The 12,011-nt window shown below is 38.0% G+C and overlaps 1 protein-coding gene across 10 annotated transcripts in view; it reads right to left on the bottom strand.

The window, feature by feature from the left end:
* The window catches only part of PPP1R9A (protein phosphatase 1 regulatory subunit 9A), a 149,881-nt gene that overhangs the window by 6,952 nt on the left and 130,918 nt on the right, over positions 1-12,011 (bottom strand). For 3 of the 10 annotated variants that reach the window (XM_074900306.1, XM_074900305.1, XM_074900309.1), the window contains 6 exons: positions 10,223-10,310; positions 10,044-10,121; positions 6,533-6,731; positions 3,834-3,953; positions 1,936-1,959; positions 568-750 (listed from right to left, as the gene is read on the bottom strand). In XM_074900306.1, the coding sequence (XP_074756407.1) occupies positions 568-750; positions 1,936-1,959; positions 3,834-3,953; positions 6,533-6,731; positions 10,044-10,121; positions 10,223-10,310 (692 nt within the window). Of the gene's footprint in view, positions 1-567; positions 751-1,935; positions 1,960-3,833; positions 3,954-6,532; positions 6,732-10,043; positions 10,122-10,222; positions 10,311-12,011 lie in introns of those variants that run through there. The other 7 variants (XM_074900310.1, XM_074900312.1, XM_074900307.1 and 4 more) reach the window with 6 other exon arrangements.

The following is a 12,011-nucleotide window of genomic DNA, read 5'->3' as shown; positions in this document are numbered from 1 at the left end:
CAAACTTGGACTTTCAGATCTGCTGAGATCCCCACAACTCCTTCCTGTAATTATTATTAACAAAAGTAGGCTCGTACCTTCACTACAAGAAAAATGTATACTTTATACATCAAAACTATATTTAGTTCTAACATTGTACAATTGGTATCAGCTTATGCCTCCAGTATCCCACTAATCTATTTTTCACTTGCTACTTCTGATGTATGTCTATTTACTATCTTCTCTGAATCATCCTTTCACAAAACAGAGCTGGATGAGAAACACGTGCATGCAAACACCATGCTGCTATATGATTTAAGCAAGCAAATACGGGTACATTATATATACTCAGAGTTTGCACAAAGCAAATTACCTCTATTTATGAAGCTTCTCAATCCAAGTGCATATGGGAATTTCTTATAAAGTGTTGCTGTGGCTTTATACTCTGTGTTTATTATCCTAGTCTATCACCACTACACACACAGGGGTTCACTGTTTTCTGGTTGAATTCTTACTTCTTGTAAGATCACCTAAAGTGACACCAAATACTACAGTTGGTCTCAAAGTCCAGTCAGTGAATTTAATTACCTTGAGCTTACTCCCATCCAGCTGAAGGAGATGCTCCCCGTTAATGTTTTGGGCACTGAATTCAGAAACATACTGTTCAAGGTTTAGGCTCATTAACCAGTGGGAAACCTGCTGCACGCTCCACTCCTGAACAGCACGACTCTGACACTGAATGTGCTTAGGAGACTGTCCATCGTCAAGTATCTGTGACAAAAACATGCTGCATTATTATTAAAAGGGTAACACAGATGAATAACAACATTTTTCTGTACAAACCACCAGAATCAGAGCAGAAGTATCTGTATTATCTTTATACTACAATAACAACAACTTCACACTGCTGTATTACATCTGTATCTAACCAGATATCTAAGAATTGGTATCTATAAATAGAAGAAGAAAAAGGAACTGGCATTCCTTCTAACCCAAACAGGAACTGAAATGGCCAGGTGGCACAATTCAAAACAGATATGCTCCCACTCCCTTGCAAGATTTCTATCCTTCAAATTAGAATGTTTGTAAAGGATGCAATGAATTCTGCATTCCACTTCCTGGGCTCAGTCACAGATCTTTATGATGTGTTTAAGCTATAAAACAAGAAATTTGAGGAAGAAGACCCCCTCAGAAAACCACTCTAAAGTTCAAAGTGATGACATCAAACAGCTGTGAACTGTGAACAGTGAAACGGATACTATCTATGGAAGACTATGAGATGACACAGAGGAGCGGTAAGGAACACACAGCTATCCCACAGCCCTGATCCTTCACGCTGTGCTGCTGCTGCTGCTGTGGAGAGCACAAACACAGCACCTGGAGGGGCAGGTGGGGCATCAGCTGCTGGAGCAGCCCCATGTCCCTGATCTGCCACCTTATTCCAGCCAGGGGTATGCTACTGGGGCCTGGAACAAGAGCTACTCTGCCCCAGCAGTGGTCAGCAAAGCAGCTGCTACAGGCTGCAGCAGCTGTCTGCTGTTACAGCAGCTTTTACACTGCGTTAGATGATGCTGGGAGCTCCCTCAGCTTCCGGCTGTCCAGTTCTCAGGGCTGGGAAAAAGATGGTTTAAGCACTATTTTTTTCTTCTCCTATCACCAGCAGAAGCTCAGGGCAGCTCATGCTTTGGCCTGGTGGATTTGCTCTGACACTGACCCTCCTCCTCCTTCCAGCATACTGCAAAAACTGCAATTTGCTATGGCCTTGAAAACTCTTAGCAGAAAGAAGAGGGGAGCTCAAGAGAAGGAGAGAGGAGCCAGTGACATCTGCATGTTCTGCTCGAACAAGGGGGTTTGCCACACAACACCATAAAACAAGAAATGTGAATCTGCAAATGAGACGATACATTGCCACGCGATGGTAACACAATTCACCACAACAGCACACTAGTATCTCACCTCATCATCAATCATATCCAGGCTCTGAGTGAGGGAGCAACAAAGAAATGGGAAAGAAAAGCATTATAGAAACAAAATACAGAACATGTAACAGCATGTAAAAGTTCAGGCAAGGGCAGCACCAAGATTTGCAAACAGATATGGCTACTCAAAACCAAAGAGATTTCTTTAAAAAAAATTATTTCCAGAAGCAGAGAGGTTATGTTGAAAGCTCAACACACACATGATTTGGCAGCTAAACCTGAGACTGTGTCAATGAAACCCCCTTGGAGTTCCTGGTCTTGACACCCTAGAACCAGTGGGAACCTTCCTGATGGCTCCAATGCTAAGAGCAAAACCTCCTCAATTAGAGAACAACCTGCAAGAACTGGGTTACCTCCCCACCCTTTCATTTTTATCATCTCTTTCAAATAATCATGTCAGATCTGCCAGATGAAGCCTGAGCAAAGGAGCTCTTGCAGCAATATGCTATGAAGGGCTGAAGAGCTGTGCTGGCCTAATCCCCTGCCAGGGTGGTTGCGGAGGTTTCCACTGCAGCTTTTGCTGAACACACTGCCTGATTTGGAGGCTGCAATTTGGCACACAGCAGAGGATGGTGAAACACATTCATTTTTATAGACCTGTTCAGGCTTGGTATTTTAGAAGTGATAGAGAGCTGAACAAGCAAAATGAAAGCATTTTCAAGCTTCCACTTCAATAACACTGGGAACAGGGCATTGTCACAATAAAATACATAATATAAGGGGAGTGAAACATGGTAAGTGAATGGAATGTATTATCAAGATAGTAGTAATACTAAATAAAGTGTCAATGATCACTTTGTTGTTTTCAGTAATTCATAGGATATACAGACCTGTCTGCACAGCCCTACGACACAACTTTTTGCCCTTTATTGCCTGCAGTAAGTAACCTCTAAAGAACAGTTGGGTTTGTAGACTTGCATTTTGGCAAACACGGTTGCACGGAACAGCTCTCATTCTTTAAACCCATGCAAAGCATGCAGGCAGTAATAGAACAAACCTAACCATCATGAAAAAAATAAGACATAGATACTTCAAGTTCCTCCTCTTCTAGAAAAAAAACCCCTGCCTCAAACCTCACATGAAAAATGTGAAGTTCTTACAGAGTGTGTATAAAAAAACAAAGGCACAGGTTTATTGAGTCCACAGGACCCATTGTCAGTTACTGCCAAATTGTGCAAATTCACTGACAACTGAATTACAAAATTAGTATCTTAAGTATTTTCAGCATCTTATGTTCTGCTCAATTATGTCACCAATTTACAGAGTTAGGAATGCTTTTTCACATTAGCATTGTTCGAAAAAACTCTGGTTTGAAGTAACTGAATTCAAATCCACTGTGCAAAGCAAGCACAAAGAATGCAAACTGGATTAACACAAATATGTGCTAATCAATATACATACATTCAAGTACAGTAACACACAACTACTGCATGTACAGGTCATTATTATTTTAATGTACTGGGGTAAAAATCAGTCTAGGTGAAGGTGCCTTATATCTCAACTATATTTACCAAACCATGTTGCCTGTTTATTATCTCAAAATTGTCTTAATTATGTCTAGTTTAGTGTATATATATGTATCTATGGGTCCACATATACATATTTACAATGTAGGAAAATGTATTGAAATATGTGAGGATATAGCATCTCTTAGAAAACCAACCGCATTCTACTTTCCTACGATAATACCATAGGACCTTTATTTCAAGTCATTACTATATGAACAAGAAAAATAATAATCTCAAAATCAAGATTAATTTTCTTCTGTCATTCTACTGCCTAAAATTATCTTTATTATTGAAATAATTATCAAGTAAAATAACATGGGAGAAAGAAAACAACAATTTCCCACCTTAAACAATTTCATCAGCATACCTCATCTGATGACAGTGCTAAGGAGTGTGAGAAACCTGGCGTTTTAGGTTCTGCTCCCAAACCACTCAAATCAGCTGAACTTGTGCTGCTGGGACTGAAATCATCGTTGAATGTGAAATTCTGTGGAGAAAAAGGGGAGTTAGAATGAACAAACTATATTTATACATGCATCTAAAAGGGAAACCTGCTTTCTGTCTTCCAGGTTGGCATAGTTCAGGAATGATCTCAATCATTTACCATAACAGTTACAATACACGAGGAAGCCTAGTTTTTAGTATTGTTAATAATTATAGAATACACAGGATTTTTACCACTGTGTACTTCAAGAGACACCTTTGCCAGCTTAATTCCGCAATGAATAGAAGGGGTCTGAAAGCAACTTCCAGCCTCCCTCTTAAGATTCTGTCTCTCATCCTGGAGCTAAATTACTGCTTCTGTGGGTTAATCACTAGCATTCTACTGTGCTCCAAATATTTAGGACAAGCAAAGCACAGGCAGTAGCACAAAGAATAGGACAGAGGATTAATTAGCAGAGAGAAGTGAAAACTGCTATTGAAAGAGCAAGGAGAATATCCTGTGAATCCATTTCTGAGTCCCAAATAATCTCCTAGAAAAGTGAAAGGATCCTCCCTTTTTGCCTACACCTTTAGAAAAAACTGAAAGTAAAAGAGATTTTTGGATTTTGAATGTTATTTACTGAACTAATAACCATAAAACAAATACTGTTTTTTCTTAACAATGCAATGACAAACATCACACCCTACAGCAAAAAATAGTAAAAGCGTGCACATACTTCCCAGGAATACAGCAAAATTACCATCAGAAAACAAAAATCAACAAGAATTTCACATTAAGAGTGAGAACCATAAAAACCCAAAATCTATAAAAAATTAAGGACACCATGATACTACATTTAGCTTGAATATACAGTTGATGATATGAAGACCTCTAATCTCTACTCTAACATCTCAATGAGTATCAAATTCAATTCACTTTTGATATTCAATTTAAAAAATGGATCCAAACATCAAAATGAAAAACAACACCAAAAAAGTTATCCTTTTATCCCCCTGAAAGGTATTTGACCCATCTTTTCTGCAAAGAAAAAGTATTCCAAAAATATCAAGTGTTTTGCTGGAAATCCAACTAAATATTGGTATCATGCTCTGCTTTAAAAGCCTCAATAGCAGTGTAGAAACTGTTAGTTTAAGAGCCTGCAAACTTTGCAGAAAATATCAAAATGTTTTTGTGATCAGTTTTCTCACACCTACGTTTAGAATTCCTGTTCTGCTTTTCTCAACTCTTTACAGAGAAGAAAATCCAAGCAGCTTCCTTAATACACAAACTTTTAGCCCCCACAACATTCTCAGGCCAGGAGTTCAACAGCTCTACCTCCTGTTGTGTGAAGAACATCTTTTTCTTTTTTAAGCACTCTGATTTTAATTTCAGCTCTATTTTGTGCAAACTTCAGCCTTACAATGAATTTAAGTCTTTACAATTTAATCTTCTATTGGAAAATATAAGGTAGCCAAGGCCTGCTAATAATTATGTTAGCAGGAAAAAACACCCCCCAAAACCTCACCTAATACTAACTGTAAAAGGAGATGCTTTTTAACCCATCTGAAAAATATTTTTATACAATACTTGTTTAAAGGGACAAATAGGATTTACATGTCTAATCCTCATCTTTCTTTTTCAAAAGAAACTGGGCAACTGATCGATTTCTCTTTAACCTTTAGATATTCCATCTGTGGTCTTGTCTATCAATCTGATTTGGACTGGTCAGCCTTGTGCTGCTCTCCCTACCAGGTAACACAAGCACAGCTATGACCTTGCATAGCTTGGTGCACAGCAGAGGTAAGGTATCACCAGCTTTTGATACCAAAAGAGTAAGAAATACCTGTGGAAACTGCTATTATGTACATGTATGTGTTTGTAGAAGACAGAGAAATTAGATTCATATTCCTGTACATAAAGTTGAGAACCATATCTGTTTCTTTTTACCAGACCAATATAAAAAGTCAACTGCTACAAGTTATAAGAAGATACAGGCAGAGAAATATTTTCCAGAAGTGAAAATAAACATGAATAACCTAAGCATATTGCTAGAACTAAGGGTTATTTAAGGAGTTATCATGCTGAAACATTCATGCACATAGAAAGGAATCACACAGATGTATTAAATTACAATAGTTCATATTTACAGTTCAAGCATTTTCATATAGAGAATTAATTCAACATCCAGCATGCATGACAAACAGATTTCATTATTGGGGGAAAAAAGGCAGATGACTGACGGCATACAGCATTTCTTCACTTGCAAACACCTCATTTGAACATGGGTAGGTATTCCCACAATCAGTCCTGAAGAATGCAAAAAATATCTACAGTTGAATACACAAATCTAGCATTTGTTCAGTGGATCCAAATGCTAATTTCCACTGGCACCACTTGCTTTTGTTATGGTACAGCACACCACAGTTAGTTTACTGAATTAATGTACATTAAGACAGAGTAAAAAGGTAGAATGTGGAATGATACAATGACAGACATGTTCTGTTTGGATGAACTTTTACCGTACAATGAACACCATGCACTGTTTATTGTAGTAGTCACATATTGGCCTGTTCTTTTTCCAGAAACATGAAGCCAATTATGCCACTCAACACAGTGGGAATAAGGTAGTTTTTAGTTTCTACCTTTGACCCTTTTTTAGCTGGACTTATACTTTCAGAGGAAGGTTCAGTTGAGCTGGTAGGTGATGGCAGGTTGCTAGAAGAATTGGATCCCTTGCCACTCTCTCCATACCATGTGAATGGTACACAATGTGGGAGAGAGGAGGATCGCTCTGCTAAAGATTTAGTGTTTGCTGATTTCTGCAGAAGCTCTCTGGTAGTCCTGTTTAAGAGAAAGGAGCAGGAATATGTGTTAGATTATAAAATGAGAGAAAACAAAATGCTACAGAGGCAGTTAATTTTGAAAGTGACATTCCCTGTAACTGTGTAAAGAACTGAGTGGCACACAGCTGGTAGGGACATGCCTGAAATCTTCCTCAGCAAAATAAGAAAAAAGTAGGTTCTTTTGATTCTTTTTCTAACTCAAGCTCTCTTAGACAACACAGACCCAGAGACAGTGGCCAGCTGAAAATGCCTGTACTCCCACCGTTTGGATGTGAATCAGCTCCAGTCAAGAAGCCACATGTGTTGGTGCATTTCTGAGCCCCAGTGGTATCTCAGCATGATTAAATAGATTAGACTCAGCACTGATCCAACTGGGCTCTGGTTCCCAGAGAAGGTCTGGCTTGGATTTTGAGCACCGGCAGAATGAATCAGGTCTCTGTATCCATCTATGGAGATATGCCTTTGTTACAACAGCTAAATACTGGTAGAGTAATATTATATTGATTTTAAAGTTATTAAATACTAAAAATATTAATATAGGAAAAGGAAAGAAACACCAAAGTGATATTATCAGCTTCTCTCTTTCTAGTAACAAAGATTGCAATCAAGGCAAAGGTAACAGTTATAAAATGCCTAAATTATTCACTAAATATATCATGTCAACAGAACAGTATGTAAATTAAAAATAACTATGCAAAGTGTCTGCCTCAACTTAATGCATCTGTCATATTCTCGTATTATTTATATCAACGTATAAGTTACTGTTTCAGATCATTAAACTTACTGCTCTTAGAAGCCACCAGTAAATTGTACATATGTAAATCTCCCTTACCTCAACATCTACTTTCTGGATAGCTTCTAAATTATTAACATAATGACTAGAGCTTTGTATATTGTGAAGCCTCTTTTCTGTATGGATGAAACTGAGTTTGTCAAAGGTCCCCCACCCATGGAAGCAGAAGAAGAATCCTCTCTCCCTTTAGCTAGATAAAGAAAGGTAGATGTATTTGATTCAGTCCTGTACTCCTCTCATCCTCTAATCATGCTTGAAAGCAGAACGAAAAAACAAATTATGTTGCCCAAATCACCCAGCTTCAGGCAGGGGAATATATGCTTCTTACTTAAATGGGAAATCTTTTATACATGTAACATTAGTGGAAGTCTTAGGAAATAATTCTGGATTTTATTTATACATCCTGGGTGCTAATTTTTGGCAATGAAAATAATGCATGCAACATCCGTGTGACAGTGTGATTAATTCTACATCAAGTAGTTGCTCTAATGGACATAATTATAACAAGATGTCATCTTTTGATCACCATCTTCCTTCTTTCAAAGAGCTTATACAGCTTTGGACTACAGAGAAAACATTTCTTCTGAGGCAAATTCTTTGGTGTTAGTAACAAAGGAAGTGACAACAGGTGTTTAAAAAGTTATGATGAAATAATATTCCAGTTAACAGAAGCACAGTGAGAAATACAAATGCTTAGGAATTACGACTTTGAAAGCAGTATTAAACTTTGCTTTTAGTAACAGTATCTGAACTCAGAAATATTAACAATAATACAAATAACTGATTTATCAAAGAGTCTAATAAGCAACTGATATCTCTACGTTGAGATCTGCTTTCTCTAAGGAAGATACCTATGGGATTTCACAAATGTCTGTAACATACTATGTTGGTATACAAGTTCTTCCAAACAAATATACATTCATTTCCCCTACCCTGTGGCTTGGTATTTAAATGCTACGTGATGTTTAAGCTGCCTTACAGCAGTGAATATCACTAACTCCAGGTCACACTGCAAGCAGACAGGTCAGTGGAACCGGCTGGAAAAGGTTTTCTAACACCAGTGCAGAGGTGATGACTGCTGCCTTAAGATCACTGAAGATACTTGCAGGACACAAATGTACAAATGGATGCTGAAACAGAACACTGCACTTCAGTACAGTGTGACTGAGGGAGTAAGTCAGAAGTCTGAGGTTTCTTTTGCTTCTCTGATTTTATGGAGCTACACAATATACTTGTCACTGGGTCTCCATAATAGACTGTAAGCAAAACTCCACAAATGGCTACATACTGGTTTTCTACCACAATGATTTTCTGAATAGCATTCAAAGTTCGCTTTCTTCTGATAGCTCTTTTAACATGTAGGTGTTCTTTTGCATTGTTTTAAATGCAGAGAGTTTTTGAGTTGCTATGTCCTTTCTAGACTTTTGAACGTATTAAGATTGCTTAGCATTCCTGACATTAACTTGCCTTTCATACCTGGAACCAGGTATCACCCCTTGTAGCTGTGATCTTGTCGGACTCAGTACGTGAGGTCCAACACGTGAGGAGAGACCTTCAGTAAAAATCTACACTTTTGCAGGAAAGATTGCTTCCTGCCATTTTGAACATTCATTTATTCAGAGCCCAGATGCTGGTGATGTGGTCTCAACAGATCTCACAAGGAATTTACAATTCCTGCCCTGAGAGCTGGTGATGTGACAAATGCAGCCAGCATTTTTCCTTATCTATTTTCAACTTATGATGTTCATCTTCAGAAATAAAACCTTCTGAAAGCATTCCTGATGTGGATGACATGAAGCTGCAGTGAACAACTGCTGCCCATCCTCTCTTTGGGGACTTTTTCAAAAAAATATCACAGAATCATAGAATGGTTTGGGTTGGAAGGGACCTTAAAGACCATCTAGTTCCAACCCCTCTGCCATGGGCAGGGACACCTTCCACTAGACCAGGTTGCTCAAAGCCCCGTCCAACCTGGCCTTGAACCCTTCCAGAGAGGGGCAGCCACAGCTTCTCTGGGCAACCTGTGCCAGTGTCTCACACCCTCACAGGAAAGAATTTCTTCCTTATATCTAATCTAAATCTACTCTCTTTCAGTTCAAAACTGTTACCCCTCATCCTATCACTATAATCCCTGATAAAGAGTCCCTCTCCATCTTTCTGTAGGCCCCCTTTAAAGTGGAATATGTGGAATTGTGTCAAGATTTCTGGTTCATGGGTATTATTAACTGACTGTGTGTGCATCTTGTAGGCCAAATCTGATAACCTGTTTGTTCAAATCCTATTAGTGGATGCAACAGTAGTAGTGATGCCATGACATTGTAAGCCTCCATGTATTTTTAGATCAGATGTTAGTCTTTCATTAGTTAAGAAATCTAGGTTTGTAAGCTCAGAAGGTTATCTCAAAGCTTAACATTTATAACAGTGGGACTGTTAATGTACCCATCTGCTAGGATGATCAGGTTTTTCCAGTATTTCTGACATATAATTTCTGGCACATCCTCAATCTTTCACCCATACCTACTGCCATAGGTCACCCTAAGAGCTTCTTTCTCTTTCCGCTTCTTGCCCTTGTTTGAACTCCTTCTCAAGGGAGCCCTACAAGAATATTAGAAAACATCAGGAAACAGCTTTGAAATTTTACTTTCAATCCTTTTAATGAAAAAAAAAAAAAGTATTTTAAATAACAAAATGCTTACCCAAGATCTGCAAGTTTTCGCTTTAGTTTTTCTGTATGCCCTATAGTAGGGCTAGTTGTTCTTGCTGCCTGAGCACATGCGGCACCATCTAGGATACATTTGTACACGGAAGAATGTACATTATTATTTTTAATTGCTACTGATAGCTATTCCACTTTCCATCCAGAACAGTTTGTGTATCTTTTCATAATTAGATATGCATACATGTACATGTGTGTGAGTATACGATTTAGGTGAATTCTTCTCATTTTTAAGAAGATGGTGTGAAGAGGAATAAAAATAAATAAATACTTTCAGAATTTGAAAATACATAGGAATAAATCTTATTTTAATTGAAGAAAATGGAAAGTTCATTTTTTAATGCTATGTAGTAAGGCAAATAACACAAAGATTTACATGTAAACATTTCAGTGAATTCATTTTTAAACTTAGCAGTAGCTGCTTAAGTTTCCTTTTACAGAATTCATTTGCTATGTATGTTTTACTTCCAAAATGACTCCTGAAATGCTTTCTTGAACTTTGGAGCCAAGAGTACCTTTTATGATGGACGTGTTATCTCCTTAGCTTGAACATCTTTGTTAAAATAAAACATTTAGCTTCAATTCCAACCATTCTGAATTTAAAAAGAGTTAAAAGTATCTTAGTTAATAAATTTGCCCTGAGACATCTACCAATTTTTGATCTCTTTTACAAACACTGTTAAAGCCCAAAGAGGAAACAGCCTACAGTACCTATAAAGCCAAAACAATGAATCTGAGTCTGCAAAACATCCTGTAAAATCTATATGGATGTTAAAAAAACCCACACAGCAGTTGAAAAATACAGTTTCTGTGATTGTTAAACATAAAGAGTGTCCCCAAATACTCTAGAGGAAGCAACTGAAGGTCAGTCAGTCATGTCACTTGCGGTTTGGTGACTTTTAGAGTGTGACCACAGACGTACAGCAATTTTTAACTGAAAGCACTGCTGCGTTTGTGCATCTCTCCTACCAGAGCTGACATAAATTAAGCCCTCAGAATTAACCCAAAATACCACAGATCTACCACAGGACAGTTGGCCATGTGTACAGAACTTTGTACACTGCTCTGTGGATAACACTTGGCTAAGTTTCCATTCAAGTAACAAATTCAATGCACAGCTGGTTCACAGATCATGGGAAAAGCAGGAAAATAAGCCTCTTGCAATGCCCACAGTCTAAAAGCCATACTATTTCTATCAACGTAAGTCCTTATGTTAAAAAAAAATCAAGAACAAACATTTAAGAACAACTCACAAGTAACCTCATGCCAAAAAAACCCCAAAGTAACATGAAGCATGACAAAAGCAAGGCAAGGCCTCCTGAGAAGAAATTCATTCCCCAGAGAAGGAATGGGGAGAACTTTAGGTTCTTTAATAAGTCCTTAACTTAAGACATCAATTTAATCAGCTAATCAGTTAATCAACATCAATTTAATAAGTCATTTCTGGGTGATGCACACTTTGCATCAACCCTACACTCTGCACACTCTTCTCCTGTCTCCTCTTAGGGTTCCTCTTTCACCTCTAATGCATACTTCTCATTTAACCACCGTCAAAATTGCCACTTTCAAGAAAAGAAGTTGTAATGTTTATTTTCACTGTAGCTATTCACAGGCAAGTGGGGCTTGAGGGCTAGTGGGCAGTGGGCTTTTTTGAGAAACTTCTTAATGACAGTAAATGAAACTAAGGTTTGTGGCTTTGTTGGTGGGCAAATAATGAAAGCACTTAGAAGCTGGAGTTTTTGCTGCTGTTGTAGAAGAAATAATCTGGA

This window comes from Athene noctua, chromosome 2 (assembly GCF_965140245.1).
Source record: "Athene noctua chromosome 2, bAthNoc1.hap1.1, whole genome shotgun sequence".
In the NCBI taxonomy this organism is placed as follows: domain Eukaryota; kingdom Metazoa; phylum Chordata; class Aves; order Strigiformes; family Strigidae; genus Athene; species Athene noctua.
This window is presented reverse-complemented; position numbering and strand designations above follow the sequence as displayed.